At 35.0% G+C, this 24,002-nt stretch overlaps 1 protein-coding gene across 1 annotated transcript in view; it reads left to right on the top strand.

Moving 5' to 3' along the window:
• The first annotated feature begins 3,613 nt into the window (after positions 1-3,613).
• The window catches only part of LOC111061963, a 157,621-nt gene continuing 137,232 nt past the window's right edge, over positions 3,614-24,002 (top strand). Inside the window, exon 1 of the mRNA XM_039436890.1 lies at positions 3,614-3,725. Coding sequence (XP_039292824.1) covers positions 3,637-3,725 — 89 coding nt within the window. The 5' untranslated portion in view covers positions 3,614-3,636. The remainder of the gene's footprint in view (positions 3,726-24,002) is intronic.

Below are 24,002 nucleotides of genomic sequence, written 5' to 3'. Positions count from 1 at the left end.
CTCTCTCCTCTCCCTCTCTCGCTCTCTCTCCTCTCTCTCTCTCTCTCTAGCTCTACTATACGTTCTACTCTATTGTGAGATCCACTTATAATGTCAGTGAGAAAATATAGGAGAGCAGTGTCGTCGATTCTCTACCTTGCCACTGGCTTCTATAGAGGATTGCTAATAATAGTATATCTGATGTAATATTTTAACTGTTCATTCTTGTTTTAAAAATAATCAATATATTTCATCCGTCAAGAAATATACTTTTCAATGATCAAATAATAAAGTTTAATAATTGAGATTGAATATTTTCTCAATTAATTATTTTAGTATTTTAATTAATTTTTACAAGAAGCACTGCATGGGAGAGAAAAACTAAGGATACTCCTTGTACTTTTTCTCACCCGAATTTAGATAATAGTTTAAAAGTCCGAAATGAGGTTATGATTCCACTTTTCTGAGATTTAATTCTTTTTCACTCAAAAACAACAGAAGCTAAGAATTTTGATTTTTGAAGGTTGAGAAAACTGGACAGAAAACACAAATATTACGATTTATTATTAAATATTAATTAATTATATCTCTGCATTGTTCAAAACGATCTGGCAACGTCAGTGAGCTAGAAAAGGATAGCGCTATCTGCTTTGTCAAATGATAGACAAGGATAGCTACACCGATGTTAATCAAATACTGCCATCATCTCACTACAGTTTGTTCCTGTTGTCATCTGCCTTCTAGATCGTGAGGGAAAGCCTATCGTCGGTGCAATAAAGAAGGCAGTGGCTGTGGGAAGGTCACGTGACTCTTTTGGCGGGAACGCCATCTTGTCTCTTGTCTGACTTCCTTTTTGTGGCGTGTCAAGGCTGATCGTGCCCTATTACTGTGCACAGTAGCTGAGCTACTGTTTAGCAACTGATTGTTGCATTGCCCGTCTTCTCACTGACACGAACAGAACAGTTTCTCATTGCTGATGGGATAATTAAGACCTCATCCTGCTAAATGCTCTAACACGATTTGCTGCTCCCGCTGAGTCACGGATATGCAACTGAGATAGGCTAATTTCCCTCATTCAAATTGACAGAGGATGGGCACTTATAGCTAATCATTAAGAAACCAGCAGGTAACTCGGGCTGGAGAAAATGTTGTGTTGTAAATTATGAAGTCTCCTTAAATCCAGGAAACATACAAAATAGAATGATTATTTGTTATTTTAAGAAGATTTTATGGAAAATCTTCATTGGAGTTGAAAATTTTCAGTAAAGGAAGAATGATTTTGATTTATTTATCTATCCATTGATAGATACAATATAATTCTCAACTTTGAATGATTGGGAAGGAACAACAGGCTTGAAGCCCAAAACTGTTCCTTTCCCAAATTTAGATAGAAATTGTCAAAAATGGGTTATGTTTATCACTTCATGAGTACATAGCCACCTCTAATACAAGGCCCCGGCCTACAATATTGCAACGTCGCAGTGTAGTCCTAGAATAATACATGATTGGTGAAAAAGATCAGCTGGTATTTTTTCAAATCTTTTTCACCAATCATGTATTAGATTCTAGGCCTACACTGCGACGTTGCAATATCGTAGCCAAGGCCTTGTATTAGAGGTGGCTATGACAAAACTCATGAAGTGATTGCACCTATAATACAAGGCCCCGGCCTACGATATTGCAACGTCGCAGTGTAGGCCTAGAATCTAATACATGATTGGTGAAAAATATCAGCTGGTATTTTTTCAAATCTTTTTCACCAATCATGTATTAGATTCTAGGCCTACACTGCGACGTTGCAATATCGTAGGCCGGGGCCTTGTATTAGATGTGGCTATGGTTTCGTCCAATTTTGAGTCCAAGATAAACTTTGTCCTATATAAACTATGAATTTAGAATTTAGATAATAAGTGATTGGTGTCGAACCAGTAACTTTTCATCCATGAGTTGCGTGTGCCACTAATTAAGCTACGGAATCACTTGGAGAAATCTCCGTTTGGTTGAGCTTTTATAGTTTTGTAAACTTTGAATCACAAATTGGATAAATTTGTCTTAATTATTTAATTAGAGCCAATTGATTAATGGCAATGAATAATAATAATAATAAAATAATAATATTCGAGTGACCTGGCTGGCTCAGGTCTGGTGTCAGAGTTTTCAGTCGCAACTGATCAATTTCAGGGCCTCTGACATGACCTAACGACTGCTTTTTAGGCAGCCGGGACCGCGGCAATGGCAATGAAAAAGCCTATATCCATCCTCGGTGAATTCAGAGTCTTCTGTAAATTGCAAGTTAATCAGTTCATTAATTGAAATTGAAATTATCTTTATTCTTCTTCTTAGAAAGTACAAAAAATATATTTATACATATACAAAACTTGAAGAAGGTTCCTCATATGGACAAAGCCTGTGTGCGAGGAAATTAATAAGTGATAATGCGTCAATCGTGTAGACTATCTCCTATCCCGTACGTGTCATGTATGAGCCAATTCCTTTCTTTATTAATAAGATTGACAGAGGTTTATTAGTTCAAATTTCATGAATAAATTGAAGAATATGAATCAACGAGGGGAAGAGGCATCCTGTAGACAAGAAGACTTTGCACTCAGGGACAATAGAAGCGGTCACTAGTTGCCGCTATTAATGATCAATGTTATTATCAGAGTCCGAGCTCTGATAACTCTAGCGCACGAAAGATAGCTATATCTCATGGTATGGGGCGTTTATGTATCAAATTGCAAATTGTTTGTTCAAGCCAATAGTCCACGTTGTATTTTCCGTGAAGATATGTGATGCTTGTAGTCTCTCATACTGTGCTGTTCATACTCTCTCTCCCGTCCAAGGCAACAGTAATAATCAACAATAGTCCACAGTAATCAACAATAATCGGCTCTAAATAATTGATAATACCATAGACCACATAGTCTTTTTCGTGAAGATATGTGATGCTTGTAGTCTCTCATACTGTGCTGTTCATACTCTCTCACCCGTCCAAGACAACAGTAATAATCAACAATACTCGACAGTAATCAACAATAATCGGCTCGAAATAACTGATAAGCCGATAGACCACGTAGTCTTTTTCGTGAAGATATGTGACGCTGGTAGTCTCTCATACTGTGCTGTTCATACTCTCTCTCCCGTCCAAGGCAACAGTAATAATCAACAATACTCGACAGTAATCAACAATAATCGGCTCGAAATAACAGTGAATCTTGAAACACAAACACCCCCTATACCGTGAGATAACTTCTCATGCTATATTTTCTCTACTGTTGAACTCCAGAATTCTCTCAATATTCATATAAATCAATGTTAATCTTAAACTGAAAGAACTTATCTATGTTACACTTCTTAGTGCCGGATGCACAAAAGCCGGTTAAATTTCAACCATGATTACTCCACTACGACCAATCAGAGAAGCCGTCTTTTCAAAAACGCCTTCTCTGATTGGTTCTTGTAAAGTGTTAATCACGGTTAAAATTTAACCGGTTTTTGTGCAACCGGGCCTTCGTAATTTGCATAATATGTTTGAGCTTCATCTTCATTGCAAACCGAGATCTCTAATACACATAGAAAACAGTGTATTTTTTTCTGAATATTATTAATCATAGACTTTATATTTTGTTTTATGTTTGCAGGCATGGAAGAGTCGTAATGCTGAGGCAAATATTTTTGCTGGTCCTCGGTTTCCGACTGGTAGCTCCTCTGGCCCTCAGTCATCTCGACTTGGAACTAGCTAACAGGTCAGTAAAATCGCAGAGGAAACACTTGTTAACATATTCCATAAATGCTAAATATCAGTGAGGCCCGGTCTGGAGAACTCGCTCAAAATGCCGCTGAAATTCTGTCGGCTGTTCTATTGAAAGCAGTGGAAAGAAAAGAGAAATAGTTCAGGTTAGATTGGTTTACTACATGTAGTTGATAAAACTAGTTATTAATTATTAAGTTGAATAACTCAATAATAGAGCTAACAGTTGATTTGTGATTTGTAATGATAAAAACTTGGTTTCTTGATCCATTCCGAATAGAATAGAACTAAGATGCATTAACACACTGTTCAGAACAACGACATCAAGTCATAAGGAATTGCACCTCAAGGGCCAAGCCATACGAAGCGTTTTTCAGGTGTTTTGAGACGAGTCAGCAGAGCAGGAAGCTCTCAGAGCTGATTGGGTTGGCGTTCGCGAATTAGCTGATAATCAGCCAATATAGGAGAGAGCTTTCTGCTCTGCCGACTCGCCTGAAAACGCTTGGAAAAACGCCTCGTGCGGCTTTGCCCCATGCACTTCGAGTTGGCCGAGCAACGTTGAGCTCTGACGTCATTCTACATCCTATTATATTGAGTGAGCAATTTTTGTATATCTGGTTATTTTTTATATCTGGTTATTTATGTTCAACGGATCTCGAAAACGGCTCTAACGACTTTCACGAAATTTCGAACATAGTAGGTTTATGATATAAAAATTCGATTGCACTAGGTTCTCATCCCTGGGAAAACTCGCTGAAGGACATGAAAAGGATAACAATTATTGAACCTTGGAAAAACCGATGATAATTTTGTCGTCTGTCGAAACAAAAGATGCGTGTGTGGGAGAGAAACAGTTTTATTTCCAGCTGTGTAATCAATCAGCGTGAACATTATCTAGCTAGACAATTTATCGACTTGATCAAAATAACTGATTTGTTGACATTACATGATAATCCTTCTAAACTAGAGTATATCATAATTTTCAAAGTTGATCATTATTTGACATTTTAAGTGATTAGTGAGTGTTATTTTGTTATTCAATTTGGTTTGTAAATAATCTAAATTAGAACTTTTTTGTTTTCAAATGTTTGAACTGAAACTTTAACCTGAATTAAAGTGTATGGGACATAACACCTACTTTCTGGACTAATCATTGATAGTGTATAAATCAAAATTCGGGAAGAAACAGTTTTGGGCTGTGCCTGTTAGTCCTACCCCAATCACTTTGAAGTATTGTGCTCTGTTTATCAATAAATAAATAACAAGCGAAGCTCGGTGCCCGATATTTATAAACTAAACTCAATGGTTAATTTTTCATATATAATTAGTATTTCAGACTCGTGAACCACATCTCATATTATATTCATCACCCATTACATTTTGTGAATTATTTACAAGTTTATAATTTTGCAGACTGTTCGTACATTATGGTATTATCATTATATCCATCAACAATCACAATACAAACTTCCATCATTAGTACCAAGCCACACAAAGCGTTTTTTTCAGGCGTTTTCAGACGCGTCGTCAGGGCAGCAACCTCTCTGATTGACTGATTGAATTGGCGTTCGCAAGTCAGCTGATAATGATAATCAGCCAATAAGAAAACTGCTGACTCGTCTGAAAACGCCTGGAAAAACGCGTTGTGTGGCTTGGGCCTAGTATATAGAACTAGCAAGAACCCGTGCTTCGCAAGGAACTATTTTAAAACTTGAGAAAATGAAAACTTGACGTAATGAAATTTTAAAGAATTGAGAATAGGCCTATAACCATTCTTGGTTAATTAAGAATCTATAAGCAAAATTTCAAGTTAATTAGTCCAGTAGTTCAGACGTGATGATGCGCCATACATAATTTTCCTATCCCGTACGTGCATAGCCAGCTCTTACTTTATATAATTATTATAGATATAGTTAACGACTGCAAGAGATAGGACTGTGGAACAGAATAGTGGTGAAACTATGATAGCGCCAGAAGTGTCTCAAACACAATAGTAGGTACTACATGAACTTTTTGAAAGTGATTTGAAAAAATGTAAAACAACAGAACTGAATCCTTATCATTGTACCTTCATTTAGAGAGGCTTTTGTTTGAGCCGAATGGAAATCTATTTATAAAATATGAATGTCTGTTTGTGTGTTTGTTCCTTGTGGACTTGAATTAATACAGAGAATCGGCATCGCTATTCTTCTATCTTTATCCCTGCCATTATAACGTTGACTTCACTATAGCAAAAAAATGATAATACATGCCACGTGTAGGCTTATACATTGCATCAGGAAAACGAAGTTCAAAACTATGGTTTTCCTAAGCATAATTTTCTTTGATAATTTCTTTGATGCAGCTGTTTCACATTCACCATTATAAATTATACAGAGTTTGTGAAAATAAAAATATTTTTATTGATTACCAAAACAATACTATTATTATATTAATGATAATAATTAAGTATCAAAACAATACTTTTATTATATTAATAATAATATTATTAAACATATTTATCAATTATCAGAACAATATTATTGAGGTTGAGTGGAATCAGGTAGAAAGCAATAACAGACCAGATGTTCTTTTTGAATTTCTATCATATTATTTTGTTATTTCCAATGATTACAACATATGTTAGAATATCACATGTCAATAAATAAATTATCTCATTTACATTATGGCACTCACCTTACCATGTTCATAACCTTACTTAATAGGATCCTTTTTCATCCTTTGAAACCCTTAAAGGCAAAATATCTCAAAATCCGTTCTTAGTGCGCGTCTAGCATGTTTGAAGAATATTTGTGCAAAGTTTCAAGTCTGTAGGACAATTAGTTTGAGCTGTAGTGTGATTTTACATAAAAATTTTCGAAAAATGCCCTCTCCTGGACCCCCCTGCTCCTGATCGAATTTTTTTCTGCATAGAACTAATTTTTTTTCGTAGCTGAACAAAATGTTCCTCATGACTTTGCTGTGCAATGAGCGTTAAAAAGTACAAAATTTTGGGGGGGCCCCAGCTCCCTCAGGGGGCAAATTTCTGAAAATCCTTTCTTAGTGGATGTTTTCAGGCTACCATAAACAATCGTGCAAAATTTCAAGTTTTTAGGCTCAGTAGTTTGGGCTGTGGTGTGATTTCACTCTGTCGGGCTTAGCCTTTTATAAGTATAGAGAAGAAGAAGAGATATATGAGTTTGCAGTCGTTCTCTGTTTCGACGTTTCGACAGCCCCCAGTGAATATCCGCATTTCTCTTCAATGTTTGGCAAATTTTTGATTCAAATTGAAATAGTATATTTTTTCAACTGTATCGTCTGTACTGTATTTATATCTTCATTCATTTCAAATATGCATTAACAGGATTCATAAACCTCTGTATTGTTATTTCTACTCTGTATATAACAAATAAGTTCTACTCTTTGTTTCTAATAGGTTTCCACTCATCTACATATTTATTCTCTATTCTGTAAAGTTTTTTTTCATTTCTTCTGATGAAAATGTAGTGTTTGTATGCAATGGGTTTTGAAAGACCTGGCAATACTTTGTCATTTCTGACTGGTTGGCCGCTATGTCTTCGTATAAAATGAGCGCTGCTATCCAGAGATTGTCGGTTTGGTGTAAGGGTAAGCATTCCTGACTAGCAATTAGGAGGTACCGGGTTCAATTCCCGGGCTGGCAAATAATTTTTGTATAGTAGCTCTCATCGAATTTTCATCTAGCTGTTAACCCTGTTGACAATATTTGCAGTAGCAGAAGTCTTCGGGGTGATTTACAGCATTTGATTGAGATTTTCGTTGTCAATATTTGCAGTAGCAGGAGTCTTCGGGGTGATTTGCAGCATTTGATTGAGATTTTCGTTGAATAATAATTATACTTTGTCATTTGTAATAAAGAATCAATTCAATCAATCATATAGAAAAGAAACTGTTAGTCAAACATCATTGTCTATGATACAATCCAAACTTTCAAAGAGCCGGTTGCTCAAAAACCGGTTAGCCGGCTAAATTTCAATCGTGGCTATTACGATTAATCACTATCAAAATTTAATATTAAATTTTGATATTAATCACTATTAAAATGTAACCTCTTTTGTGCAACCGGGCCATAGAGTGGATAATTCACATGTTTTTTGTAGATTGTTGATGATTGTCCATTTATTAACCATTACAATCGAAACCTCATCTGATACAAACTCTAATCCGCTATTTCTACTTTTTCTTAGAACGTGCGATGGCAAATCGAGCTGCGAGGGTGGGACGACTCGGCCGCACCCCTTGCCGACTGGCGAGACCGCAACTGCATGTGCGACGCACAGTGCGCCAGCTACGGCGACTGCTGTCTTGACTCGAGGCACTTCGAGTTGGCCGAACAGCGGAGAGCATTGACGTCGTTCAGTTGCGTCGAGCTGAGACAATTTGGCGGCATCTACATGAAGACAGGTATCACATTATTCAAATAAAAAATTGAAAATTGTGAAATGATAATAATATTTTCTTGTCAGAAGGCCACGAAGGCAAGAGACAACGTCAACAAATTTACATTCAAAAAAGCATAAACAGTACCACCTGACTGTCACCATTGAAATGAGACAAATGATACTAGGAGATTATAAAAACTTAGACAAGTTTGCAACAATCTCACACGGCATTTTTACTTTCCTTGCCCTATTACCATAGGTAAGGAAATATTGCTTTCCGAAAAAAATTAAGGTACCCTATTTCTAAATTTCTATACGTTTCAAGGTCCCCAAAAAAAGTGTTTCAAAGTGAGTCCAAAAAAGTGTTTTTTGGGTATTGGTCTGTATGTGTGTGTGTGTATGTGCGTCTGTGTACACGATATCTCATCTCCCAATTAACGGAATGACTTGAAATTTGGAACGTAAGGTCCTTACAATATAAGGATCCGACACGAACAATTGATCGATCAAATGCGATTCAAGATGGCGGCTAAAATGGCGAAAATGTTGTCAAAAACAGGGTTTTTCGCGATTTTCTCAAAATCGGATCCAACGATTTTGATTGAAGTTATACCTAAAATAGTCATCGATAAGCTCTATCAACTGTCACAAGTCGCATATCTGTAAAAATTTCAGGAGCTCTGCCCCATCTATGCAAAGTTGATTTTAGATTCTCAATTATCAGGCTTCAGATACAATTTAAACAAAAATTTTGAGTGGAAAAGATTGAGCATGAGAATCTCTACAATTAATGTCCAGTAACATGTTCACCTAGAATTAAAAATAAGCTCGAAATTCGAGGAAATGTGATTATCCAATTGCAAGCTGTTGATTCTATTAAATGATTCACTATGGAGATAGCAGACCTCGTGTGTGTCTGCAGCGTTATTGCCCTGTCACCAGCTGGCTCAAATCTTTGAATAGTAGACTTGAGATGCGCAGGAACACTAGCGTCAGGTGATCAATTTTCATAACGGAAAGGAAAGTTGTGTGAGTGCGCCACACCAGATTTTTACTCCATGCTTTTAAATAGTGGCGTAATGAGTACATGTATTCTAATAGTTTCATGAATTTTCGTGAAAATGACACTATTTCAAAATTTCTTGTTTCCTTGTGCCACTCTGTAATAATGAATCTGTACCAAAAAAGTATTAGCCAGAGTACCTCGAAGTTCGATCTTCTTGATTGTTTCCTGCCTTTCTGTACTTCTTCTTCTCCTTCTTTACCTTCTTCTTCTCCTTCGTCTATTCTCTTTTTCTCCTCATCATCTTCTCTTTCGATTCTTCTTCTCCCTAGTCTCTCCACCTCCTTTTCCTCCACCTTCTCCTTCTACTCCTCCTCCTACTCCCCTCCTCCTTCTCCTTAAGCTCGTTCTCCTCCTCCTTATTCGCTCCGCATCCTCCTCCTCCTCATCTTCCTCCTCCTCCTCCTTCCCTTCAGCTCGTTCATCTCCACCTCCTTCTTCTTCATCATCATGTGTGTTGTTTGTGATCATGTGTCCCTCCTTTCTCTTCTTCTACATCATGTGTTCTCCTTCTTCTTGTACTCCATCATATGTTCTCATTTTTCTTCTTCCTTATCATCATTCATCCCTCCTTTTTCTCCTCCTCCATCAAGTAGTGTTCTCCTTCTTCATCTTGAGTTCTCTTCATCATTCTTCTTCTTTTTCTTATCCTATTCCTATCTCTATTTATTACGACAAAGCCTATCGTGGTTCAATAATTGAACTATGATATTCACTCAATTGCCAACTAAATCTATTTCCATTCTATTCGGATAGGCTGCCCACCCAGCTGGGAAACAAGGATGAAGAACTCATGAATAAAGAACCCAAATCAAATTCAATGTCGTGTTCTCCCTCTTCTATTCTTCTTCTCCATCGTTGCTTCACCTCGTCTTCCTCATGCTACTCCTCCTCCATCCCCCCTTTTTATTTTTCTTCTCATTTACTATTCTAACTTTTCTTTTACTACTGATTCTTTGTTCTTCTCCTTCATCATGTTGTTCTATCATTCTTCTTCATCATGTCTCCTTCTTCTTATTCTACTTCTTCTTCCTCTTCTTCTTCTATTTCCAAATATTGTAGCAATATTCATCAGGGAAATAACAAAGCCCATCATAATTCAATTCACTAGATTGCCAACTAATTCTGATTCTTCTATTTTCACAGGCTGCCCGCCCAGCTGGGAAGACAAGGCGGTACGAGCTCTCTGTGAACCAGGCGGCGACCGGGACCCCTCTGACCCCCTGGCGGCACTGCCGGTCACCAGTCCAGACACGGGACGCACCTACCGTAACGCATACTGCGCTCTCTGCCACGGCGAAACAGCCGTCGACCTCTGGAAACCACGCCTTGAATGCACCTCCCTCGGCTACACCCACAACTACACGCGAGACAAGGTCTCCCAGAACCTCTACTTCGACGACCAGAAAGACTCCTGGGGGTTGTTGACTGAAGACAACAAATTCCACCCTTGTACCATCGACCCTGTGATCCCGGACTCTTCCGCTTCCAAAATCCGTAGATGTCAAGCCAACACCATCAAATCCTGCGCGATAAACTGGACCAACGTGGAGGTCCGTAACCGTTGTGAAGCTTACACCTCACTAGTTTATGAAGGAAACTACGGGTTCCGGAACCCCCACTGTGCCGTCTGCAATAATGTCCCCCTCCAATACCTCCAGTGCAACAGGATATCCTTTAGAGACATCTACAACAAAGATTTTAGCCCCGTAGCGTTCACGGTTTTGTTTGACCTCACCGGAGGCAAAACAGCTGTTGGTAAAAAGAGGCCCTGCAGCGACAACCAGGTATTCGATCCATTCTTCAGGAAATGTCGGGAGATTCTCAACGATATTGCTAACAACATCAAGGATAAATACTCACATTCAGACCTAAACGATAAATATTCAGACATGAACACCTCAGATGTTCTCATAATAAACAGAGGTGACACCTCTAGAATTAACAACACATACCTCTTCAATGACTCCATCAACAGTGTGGAATTCCTCCAGTCTGGAGCCGACTCTCACGATGAGTGTTTGAAAATACTGCTGGAGAAGGATGAATACATTCTAGACAGGAATCACAGCAACGTGTTTGTGCCAGCTTATGGGCAAACCTATGGTGCTGACAGTTTTGTGGTGAGGAAAGATGGTACCATGGAGTTGTGTATCAAGGATGACTTTGGAACAAGACTGGTGGACAAGTTTGGACCCTACATGGGGTACATCACGTTCGCAGGCCTAGGTGTCTCCATCATATTCCTCCTACTACATCTGACTGCATTTGTGTTGTTACCAGAGTTGAGAAATCTATCAGGGAAAAATCTGGCTTGTCTATGTTTATCCCTCCTTGTTGCATATTCAACCTTCATGGCTGGACAACTGCTTGTGGATTACCCCTGCTACATAAATGCGTTAGTTATGTACTACAGTTTCCTGGCATCGTTTTCTTGGATGTTGACAATGTCTTTCGATGTTTGGAGGACGCTGCGTCTGGCAACAGCTGAACTGAGAGTGTCATCAGGAAAACAGTGGCGCAAATTCACACTGTATTCATTGTGGAGTTGGACTGCGCCCGCTATCATCCTCATCTCTGCAATGCTGATTGATTCTTCACCCAAGGATGCTGTGTCAAGAGATCTCAGACCTGAGTTTGGAGTGTATTCTTGTTGGTTCGGACAGAGAAAGCTCTACTAATATTCTTTGCATTACCATAGGAGTGGTCATGCTGTTAAACATAGTTTTCTTCGCTAGTTCTGCACACATGATCTACTCAACATCCTCCACCACCCGCTTCACAGCAAGTTCGGGAACTCAGCGTGATTTCAGACTGTATGTTCGGCTGGCGTTGGTTATGGGGATCACCTGGACTATAGGTCTGGTGGCAGGGACTCTGGATATTGAGGGTCTGTGGTATGCGTTCATTGCTTTGAATACCCTGCAGGGTTTGTTTATCTTCTTGGCGTTTACTTGTACGGATAAAGTGATTAGAGGTTTGGCTGGAAGGCAGGCGGGATGGTCGACCTCTGAGACCTCCCTCGTTTTCATGGTCGGGGGCTTCTACTGATAGCACCCATAAATCGCATATTGGTTCAGAGCATGGGCATACCGATACTCTGTACTGATCTGAATTACTGATCAAAAATCGTTTATTTGGTTCAAAGCATGGGCATACTGATACTCTGTACTGATCTGAATTACTGATGAAAAATCGTTTATTTGGCTCAGAGCATGGGCATACTGATACTCTCTACTGATCTGAATTGATCTGAATTACTGATCAAAAACTGACGAAAAATCGTATATTGGTTCAGAGCAAGAGCATATACTGATAGCCTTCTCTCTACTGATCTAAATTGATTTGAATTACTGATAGAAAATTGAGCTCATAGAGCTCAATTATTTCATGATTGTAATACAAATAATTATGGTGGAATACTGATTTTGATTGTAATAGGCAACTAATCATGAGCTCATAGAGTTTAAAACATGATTACAATAAAAATATAATTATAGAGAGATATAATTCTTCAATGTTTGTTTTCCATTACGAACTGCTTATTATTAAATCACTTTTTGCTATTAAAAAGGACGACTAGCTGTCAGAATTTTCTACAATAAATGAATTAATGACTCAATGTGACAACGAGATCTTTCGGCAGGTCCGCCATTATCCTGGTTGCACCAGGCGGACCTGCCGAAAGATCTCATTGTCACAGTGAGTCATTAATTTATTTATTGTAGAAAATTCTGACCGCTTGTCGTTCTTTTTAATAGAAAAAGTGATTTAATAATAAGCAGCTCATGATGGAAAACAACATTGAAGAATTATATTTTTCTATATTATTTTTGTAATCATGATTTAAACTCTATGAGCTTATGATTAGTTGCCTATTATTACAATCAGGATCAGTATCCCACCATGATTATTTGTATTACAATCATAAAATAATTCAGCTCAATCCATGAGCTCAATTTTCTATCATTAATTCAAATCGATTTGAAATCAGCAAAAAGTGATTTAAAAATATATCATTTTTCAAGTATTCATATTATATATTTACCAAAAGTACTCGAATTCGATGATATTTGATGGAATATACAAATCATGATTGGGATACAAATCATAATAGAAAAACAATCATCTGAAAGTTCATTGAAAATAAAGATGCAAACGTGTTTTAACCAAAAGAACTCAGAATATTTTATATGAATGATAAATTATATTTAAAAAATCTTGAATAGTTTATTTTGTTACGAGAATAAGTGAGTGTATCTTTTCTATTAGAAATTCATTCAGGTTACAATGCAATAAAATGAGTACCGGTATACTATAGCCTATTATATGAACTGTTATAGTCGCTACCTATAGAAGAGTTATTGGAACAATATATGATTTGAAATCAATTTTCACCTTTGGAATGTCATAATTTTCAATCTACCGAGTGCCTAATACTTTTTGATACATCGATTTGTCATGTATTCATATCATGTATTAGCCAAAAGTACACGAATTTGATGGATCTTTTATTTAAAGCACCATATTATCTTAATTTATTTCATGCGAGATCCAATATTATATGATATTTGATCAGAGATTAAATTACTTATAGGATCAATTTCTATTTTTGTATTGAAATTCATGATGATATTCTTGAAGCACAGTAATATTTTACAATATCATATAATGAAATGGGTCTTGTACTAGATAAAATTTCCATGACTATAAGCATAACAGTAGGTTTCCCATGATAATATGAAAATCAATATTACAACCACTGATGGGTCAATACTAGGTACTTTTGAATGAATGTGATTAAAAAGTTTTAATTTCAATCGAATTGATAATTTTTATATCCAATAATATCAGTCAATATGGTGAAGTATCACAGATAAATAAAATTTATTACATAATTAAACTTTTATGAAAAGGAGGCATGATGTCAATTTAGAAGATTGCAGTAACTTAGATTCTACTGTAAATAATAATAAACTTTTGCAATCTCCTTCTCCAGAGATTGATGTTTTTTACATGTTTAAGAATATTATTTTATATTTTTGAGACCTTCTATACGCGAGTAGGGATATTCATAATTAAGTTCTAAAAAAAATTAACAATATTAAATAAATACAGTATAGATTTAAATACATGCTTTTTCAAGTATGATGTTGAAATATTATTACTCTGAAAACTTAGTTTAGAGATTTTTTAGTGTACATTTTGTAAAAATAAATTTGTACCTGACTGAGATTTGATTCAATAATTTTCTAACAATGAAAAAAGTTCTGATAGAAGATCTGAAGATGCATATTTTAAATATATTACCCCACATTAATAGGCCTATAAGAAGAGATAACATGTTATTCTGGAGAAAATAATTACTTTTACACAAAATGTAAATAGCTGATGATCATTGTTGTAAATAGATGAGCTTGTACTATCTAGCTCATTATACTTTTGAAAAATGTTGTTTATAATTTTTCTATTCACTAGCAATAAAGTACTTTTTAGATAAATGTCTACTTTTTTGAACTGAGCAGCTTGAAACCCTGAGTAGATTTACTATTATTAGTTGACCGAGCGAAGTGAGTTCTAAGATTCAAGTCGACGGTTTAGCATTTTTCTTAATATTTAAATGTTTGAATGTTTAAATGTTTATAATTATGTTGCGCATTTACGGCGAAACGCGGTAATAGATTGTCATGGAATTTGACAGGTATGTTCCTTTTTTAATTGCGCGTCGACGTATATACAAGGTTTTTGAAAATTTTGCATTTCAAGGAGAATATAAAAGGAAAAAGGAGCCTCCTTCATACGCCAATATTAGAGTAAAAATCAGACTATAGAATTATTAGGCGTATTTTCATATTGGCGTATGAAGGAGGCTCCTTTTTCCTTTTATATTATCCTTGAAATGCAAAATTTCCAAAAACCTTGTATATACGTCGACGCGCAATTTAAAAAGGAACATACCTGTCAAATTTCATGAAAATCTATTGCCGTAAATGCGCAACATATAAACATTTAAACATTCAGAGAAATGCCAAACCGTCGACTTGAATCTTAAGGTGTGTACAGATATACGCGCCGCGAACATGAGCAATTCACTTTTAATCAGCTGACTATATCTGTATTTTTACAGAAACGGTAAGATACAGATATAAAGAGCTTGGCATCAGCTGATTAAAAGTGAATTGCTCATGTTCGCGGCGCGTATATCTGTACGCACCTTAAGACCACACTTCGCTCAATAACGTCATATAGAAATGATGCTCTTGGAGCGATAATAAGGCAGCAATAAATCCACTCATCTGCAGTACGGTAAAGTAGGTAAAGGATTTTAATTGGAATTTTCTGTTATTTTTCAACTCACTGAGTTGAAATGCAGCTAATTTATATCTTCATAATAATTCATCAACTTTATTGTAGCCTACTGTAGATTAGAAAACAAGGACTTGATTTTCTATTTGCAATTATATTTAATAGCAATGCCATCTCTTATATAGTGAGGTCCACTTTATAATGGCAGTGTGTGATTTGCAATGGTGCTGCTATCCTTGTCTATCATTCAACAAAGCAGATGGCGCTATCTCTTTCACGCTTTGCGATGTTGCCACATCGTTTATCAACAATGTAGAAATTCAACTTATTGACAAAATATTTAATCTCAATCATGAAAATTTATTAGACATCTTTAAAAAATATATTTTCTTGACAAATAATAAATATGATTAACAATTTTCAACGATAAACAATTTTCAACAATAATGAACAGTAAAATTCATCAGATATACCAGTATCAGCTGTTTGGGTGGCAAGGCTGAGATCTGGCAACCATTTTCTCCTATCTTCCTACACTGCCATTATAACGTGGACCTCACTATAGTGAGGTCAACGTTACTAGTAGCTCTGTGAACAGTAGACCTCACGCAGTATTCTCATCCACAAGTACAAAAAATACTGGTACCTGTGCACAGGTACAAAAATTGTACCTGATTGAAACTATAGACCTTATGGAAATACAGCAACATGTGGCTTCTCCACACATCTGTGTAATCACTTGTCAGCTGATTTATGATGAATAATAATTCTATAATCTGATTTTTTTACTCTAATATTGGGCGTATGAAGGAGGCTCCTTTTTCCTTTTATATTATCCTTGAAATGCAAAATGTCCAAAAACCTTGTATATACGTCGACGCGCAATTAAAAAAGGAACATACCTGTCAAATTTCATGAAAATCTGTTACCGCGTTTCGCCGTAAATGCGCAAAATATAGACATTTAAATATTAAGAGAAATGCCAAACCGTCGACTTGAATCTTAGACCTCACTTCGCATATTATGGTCAATATATAATGGCAATATTTAATTAAGATTGGTGTTGCTATCTTTGTCTATTATTCAAGAAAGCAGTTAAAAATCTGGTGTGGTGCACTCACACAACTTTCCTTGCCGTTATGAAAATTGATCAACTGACGCTAGTGTTCCCGCGCATCTCAAGTCTACTTTTCTAAGATCTGAGCCAGCTGGTGACAGGACAATAGCGCTGCAGACACACGAAGTCTGCTATCTCTTCATAGTGAATGATTCAATAGAATCAACAGTTTGCAATTGAATAATCTTATTTTCTCGAATTTCGAGCTGTTTTTCAATTTTAGGTGAAAATGTACTGAACATTAATTGTAGAGATTTTCATGCTCAATCTTTTCCACTCGAATTTTTTCGTTTAAATTGTGTCTGAAGCCTGATAATTGGGAATCTAAAACCAAACTTTGCATATATGGTGCAGTGCTCCTGAAATTTTTACAGATATGAGACTTGTGGCAGTTGATAGAGCTTATCAACGAATTTTCTAGGTATGAATTTGATCAAAATCGTTGGAGCCGTTTTCGAGAAAATCGCGAAAACCCCTGTTTTTGACAACATTTTCGCCATTTTAGCCGCCATCTTGAATTGCATTTGATCGAAAATGTTCGTGTCGGATCCTTATAGGGGAAGGACCTCAAGTTCCAAATTTCAAGTCATTCCGTTAATTGGGAGATGAGATATCGTGTACACAGACGCACATACACTTATACACACACACACACACATACAGACCAATACCCAAAAACCACTTTTTTGGACTCAGGGGACCTTGAAACGTATAGAAATTTAGAAATTTGGGTACCTTATTTTTTTCGGAAAGCGATACTTTCCTTACCTATGGCAATAGGGCAAGGAAAGTAAAAATGATTAGAAAATTTACTTACCATACACCGCATCAACTAAAGCAGACTGTGATAGCTCCAATCAATGAGTTCTATATCACAAGGAATAATTATTTAGCTAAGCATGGTCAGCTTTATTTGTTTTCTAGTTGTTTTTGTGTTTAGTTTAGTCTCGATTTGTTTTTGACAATCTGTCCAATATTGTTCTCACGCATTTATAATGCTCAATAAGCAAATAAATAAAACCACTAGAAATCTGAAGGTGGATTTCCACATACTGTATCAGTATCAGCAGAGATCACAGAAATAATCTGATACGGTAATAAATATTTATAAATAATAGATATTTACATTACTTTATGGTATCAGTGAGCAAGTCCAGTTCAGTGAGTTTTTAATTCCTATACGTTCTAATGATACTTTTCATACTTTACATGTGGATAGTCCCAATAGAACTGATATAATTTTAATTCATTCTAGCTCAGTGGGAATAGTCCCATTATAGAACTAAATTGTAGTTATAATATCAGTGACTGATATGTGTGAATCCACCTTTATTCTGCAGAACGTTGAAATTTCGATTTGTCATACAGTGTGGTCCACGTTATAATAGCAGTGGAGAAAGATAGGAGATCAACGTTGCCGATCCTCTGTCTTGTCAATGCCTCCTATAGACGGTAGCTGATACAGTTCTATTGATGTAATATTAACTGTCCATTCTCGTTTAAAATAATCAATTATATTTTAATACTTTTTATATTTTAATTATATTTTAATATTAATTTTATTGAAACTAAGTATTTGGGAATTGAAGAGCTCGTTTCCAAAACCCACTAAGTCCAAAATTATCAAAATTGAGTTATCATATGATTCTGATCTCATTTTTTGAGAGCTATCTATCTATCCTACTGTTATTTTCCTAATCCCACTTTTACATTGTTATAAGAGTATAAAAAGTAGAATTTTTTTCCAAACCCAAGCTTAGTCCATGAACAATGTTTTCCAAATGCCACTGTGTGATAAGCAATGGTTCTACGCATGCGCGCCACCATCACGCATGCGCACCAGACCAAATAGCACACACACCGCCTACAGCATAGCACACACCACTCGATGATGAAGAGCCCTTCCTGTAAATTTCATTTGAATAAATTTTTATATTTGGACTTTATCGTTTTCCTCTTCGATTCACTCTTCAAAATATTATTTTTCTTTCAGTATTATTTTTTCATTTTTTAGAAATAAAACTCATTGTCTTTAATTTTCAAAGATAGCAAAAATATTCTGATTCATTCTGCAACATTCAAGATTTTACACAAACGGTATAAATACTATGAAGAAGAGCCCTTCCTGTAAATTTTTTATATATTGAGACTTTATCAGTTCGCTTGATAATCAATTCACTTTTCAAAACTATTCTTTGTTCATTATTATTTTTAATGTTTTTGAAATAAATCTGATTGTCTTTCATTGTACTTATTTATTTATTGTAGCTCTACACTATCCTGATTTTTGATAATGATGATTCATGTGAAAAAATCTATTTTAGCCCTTTTTCATAGATCAACTCTCAAGATATATTATTTTTCTGTCATTTGGAGTGGGTTATGAGAAATTTGTATGTCTTAAAACCCTCAATAAAAGTTAATCTTAAAAGTCTTGTTCATTACAATGCATTAAGAGTCCGGAAAGAGTGTCTTATGTTTCCAAACTCATCTAAGTCCAAACATTTTTTCCCAACTCCACTACGTCCATGGACGTAGTTGGTGTTTGGAAAAAAAACCGTTGCAAATTTATTAATATCTCATTTAAAATTCAATTTATTCATATATTTTCATGTTTATTATCATAGGAACATAGTTGGAAATAGAAAAAAGCTACTTCCTAGAATAATGAATTGGAGGAACAAAAATCGTTCTACTGAGAAATTGTGATTTTGGACATAGTGGTTTTTGGAAACGACCTCTTCAATTATAATTGATGGAAACCTTAAATGGGATGTTCATATTAAATACATATGTAGAAAAATTAGATATTATCTTTTAAATTTTACCAAGTTAACAGATTTCTTAATAAGAACCACCTGAAATGATGTATCATGCTCTAGTCGAGTCAATTCTGCAGTACGGCATAGTTGTTGGGGAGGCTGTTTCAACTGTCATATTGCTGAATTATTTGTAGGACAAAAACTGATAATTAAAACTATATTAAGCAACCCAGGCTCTATCCAACGGATATGGTTTTTAGTGATTTTGAGGTCATGACTATACGTCAACTATACATAAAAACCGTAATTGAGTACTTAATAAAATAATATAGATCCGATTTTCCTCTCACAATAAACTCTACTCTTAATTATTATAATCTAAGGCCACTGCTAACAAATATGTAACCTATTACACTAATATTGAATGTATAAGGAGGCAATTAATTTACATAGGTACTAAAGTAATAAACCTCATTCCAAATCACTTTCTCATGGACAATAAGATCAGCGGAAAATAAACTGGATATAAAAACTGGACATACAGTAATTTCTTCTTCCATTAGATAATATATGACTCGAGATTTCTGCTCCAGCATTGTTTTTTTTCATTTTTCAGTGGACTCGCTTACCTTTATTTGAGTACCTATTCCTCTGTTTTCTTCCTTCCCCCCATTTCTCCCTTCCTTTTTTTTCCTCATTACTTCTCTTCTCTTCTTTGCCTGCCTATTACAGGGGAACCATAGTTGGCTAGGTACCTTCCTCTCTTTTTTTCTCTTCTCCAACCACCCAAACACTAAGCCCAATTGTTTTTTTATATTTGTAACATTTTATTGTGTTTTATTTGTTTCGTAAATCTTTGTAATTTTGTTTTGTCTTGTTTTGTGTGTTTTTAATAAATTGAAAATTGAATTGAATTGAATTGATAGCAAGAAATTAAATTTATCAATAATTTTCATAATTAAGATGAACTATTTTGTTGATAATTATCAATTCTACATTGTTGAAAGACAATCTGACTGCAGATCAAAGCAAGACAGAGATAGCACTATCCGCTTTGTTGAATGATAGACAAGGATAGCAATACTATTGCTAATCAAACACTGCCATTATAACGTGGACCTCATTATAACACAAGATAACATTACAAGAAATTCAGAGATGGTCTCCAGGTGAAACTTTTGAGATATCTGTATTAATTCGACAAAATATCACCTGGTTGTACAAAAGTCTGTTAACTTCTAATCCCGATAAAATGCCACAAAAACAAATCAGAGGAGCCTTCTTCTAAAAAACCTTCCATGAATGATTTTTGTGGAATTTAATCATGATCAAAATTTAACAGGCTTTAGTGCAACTATGCCTGAGAATTGATTTGACTCATTTGAAAATTGAACTTTTAAACGTTTCTTCTTGAGCTAAAAAAATTAACAGGCTTTAGTGCAACTAGGCCTGAGAATTGATTTGACTCATTTGAAAATTGAACTTTTGAACGTTTCTTCTTGAGCTAAAAAATTTAACAGGCTTTAGTGCAACTAGGCCTGAGAATTGATTTGACTCATTTGGAAATTGAACTTTTGAACGTTTCTTCTTGAGCTAAAAAATTTAACAGGCTTTAGTGCAACTAGGCCTGAGAATTGATTTGACTCATTTGAAAATTGAACTTTTGAACGTTTCTTCTTGAGCTAAAAAATTTAACAGGCTTTAGTGCAACTAGGCCTGAGAATTGATTTGACTCATTTGGAAATTGAACTTTTGAACGTTTCTTCTTGAGGAATTGAGACTCTTAAAAAGATCCTGTATTAGAATAGAGTAACATCAAGTAGGTCTACCATTTTTATATGCAACTTGATTAATGCATCAATATTTAGTATTTTCATATTTCATTGATCTATGCATTAATAGAATATACATTTTAAAAAAAAGAGTAGATACTTGATGCTATTTTTATTTCAATAGAAGTGTTAATCCTATATCATATAAAAAATTGAAGTGCTATGATAACATGAATTTATTAACAAAATTTATCATTAAGGCCCGGTTGCACAAAAGCGGTTAAGTTTTAACCGTGATCAATTTCACGAGAACCAATCAGAGGTCTCTTTGATAAGACGTCTTCTCTGATTGGTTCTCTTGGTTAAAATTTAACCGGCTTTTGTGCAACCGGCACTTTGACTCTTATGAAGTCTTTTATCAATAAGTTATAATTTGATGGTATTCACTTTTCAAAAAGGTGGAATCATAGACCTGATTCCACACCTTTGAAAAGATGAAAGTGTTTGTATCCTATGGTTAGGTTACCGTACATAGTTTTTAAAAATTATTCTAAATTTCGATTATCAGTTTCTTTACTATCTTTTCCATGGTGAATATTTACGGTATTCTGAATCCATTAAATTTTCCAACAAATAAATAAACTGTAAATCCTCTCTATATTGTAGAGAAAATTTGAAAACTAATCAAATATCTAGAACTGCTTCAAATCTTGTTCAATCTAACTTTGTTAGATTTGAAACTTATTCATGGATTTTCTCCGCATCAGTTGCTCAAATTAAGGGGTTTCTACAAAATTTGATTGAAAATTTTCTCTATAAAGAGCCTAGCAAGATATTGAGTAAGAATTTTTCTCCGAATCAGTTGCTCAAATAAAGGGGGTTCCTACAAAATTTGATAAAAAACGTTCTCCATAAACAAGTACGGTACTGAGAGTAGTTAATAAACAAATAAATTCAGTTTAAAGTATAGATAAAACAATAGGTTGAGATATAGAACTGAGATTTGTTTAATAGACACTTTATTATACAAACATCAACAGTTACATACCAACTCTATGCATACAACACTTAATATATTCAGTCAGAATATTATAATACACTTTTGATATTCAGGGTGATATTTCAAAAGTGAAGCAATTTGAGAAACACTTAAGAATTACAGAAGAAGGTAAGTTACAAGCATACAGTGTACGGTTACAGTATATATTATGATTATTTCCTCAAATCATGAAATAACAGACCCGATATTTATTAAGATTTCTGTTTTCAAAATAAAGATTTACAACACTTCTAAACAATTAATTGAGTTGGATTAACTACTTGAATAGCACAGTAGAGCAGATATTAACGTTTCTTTTTGAACGAGCAACACTATCAAGATCAGTTTGACGTATTTCTATTATAAAATGTTATAAGATCCAAATCTGCATTAAAACGAGGATTCAGCAACAGATATTGAAAGTACAAACATTTTAAATAGCCTATAATATATGTAGAGATATCCATCAAATTAAAATTTACATCCATCAAATCGATACATTACAATTATTATTTTAAACTAACAGCTAGTTGACTAAGGATATTCTATCATGAATTGGAGGAGGAGCTAATACACTACTCAAAGGATATTGGATTTGACACTTAAGCTGACGAATATATATGATACATTTAGAAAATGAAGATTGATTTTACTACATCAATGCTAAATAAAATTGAGTGAATTGAGGAGGAACTAATACCATAGAGAAACAATAGCATAAGTAGCTATTGGTAGTATTAAAGTACCATATCCCATGGTATAGGGCGTTTATGTCGCAACTTTTACTGTTATCTCAAGCCGATTACTGTCGATTTTTACTGTTTTGACCTGGTAAGAGTGTATGAACGGCACAATATGAGAGTCTACCAGCGTCATAAATCTTCACAGGAAAAAACTACGTGGACTATCGGCTTTAGATAACAGTAAAAGTTGCGACATAAACGCCCTATACCATGGGATATCTACTTATACTATTGTTTCTGTATGCTAATACACACTACTCATTGGATGCGACAATAAATTAAGCTGATGAATACATATAATACATTTAGAAAATGAAGATTGATCTTTCTACATCAATTCTAAATAAAATTAAAAAATTGAGTTAACTTAAATCCCATGATACCAGCCGGACCACACTTTTGAAAATCCTGAAATGAAAACTACTTTGAGTTTGATTTTTGTAATAATAAATGAATTATATTGTCTCCTTGTAAAGCAAGAGAATTAGTTTTTTCGATTTTGATTTTTGTAATAATACTTTATGTGTAGTGGGAAGGTGATATTGTGGTAAATATTGATATTAAATAATAAGACTAAGAAAACAGTCTGATAGTTTATCAGAGATTGACAATGGTGTAACAACCGAAACCGCTCTTTCTAACTATCAATAAAATCTGTGGTTTTTGACAATTTCTTAGTCTTTTTATTATTAATTCGTAATAATACATTAATCTCAATCATTGTATTCTCGAAAAGCTACATTATTAATCATGCTGGCCTCTGGTAGAGCCACATTAATCATACTGGCTTCTTGTGAAGCGACAGAAATCATTTGATTTCTTAGGATATTTATATTGAATTGAAAAGTTAATAGCTTGATATTGAAACTTCAAATATCATCCTAATAGCCTATGTTAAATCATTCAAAGAGTTCACAGAGTCCATTGACGATTCCTCGATCCCAGGACCGTGAGGAAGACATTGAAGGTTAAGGTGAGGAATAAGTAAGATGATAAATATGCAAAAAATTACAACCAGTAATTTCAACGAAAAATTTACAGCTCATATTTGTCCCACCAGTGGGACACCC

The sequence above is a fragment of the Nilaparvata lugens genome, chromosome 10 (assembly GCF_014356525.2).
Source record: "Nilaparvata lugens isolate BPH chromosome 10, ASM1435652v1, whole genome shotgun sequence".
In the NCBI taxonomy this organism is placed as follows: Eukaryota; Metazoa; Arthropoda; class Insecta; order Hemiptera; family Delphacidae; genus Nilaparvata; species Nilaparvata lugens.
This window is presented reverse-complemented; position numbering and strand designations above follow the sequence as displayed.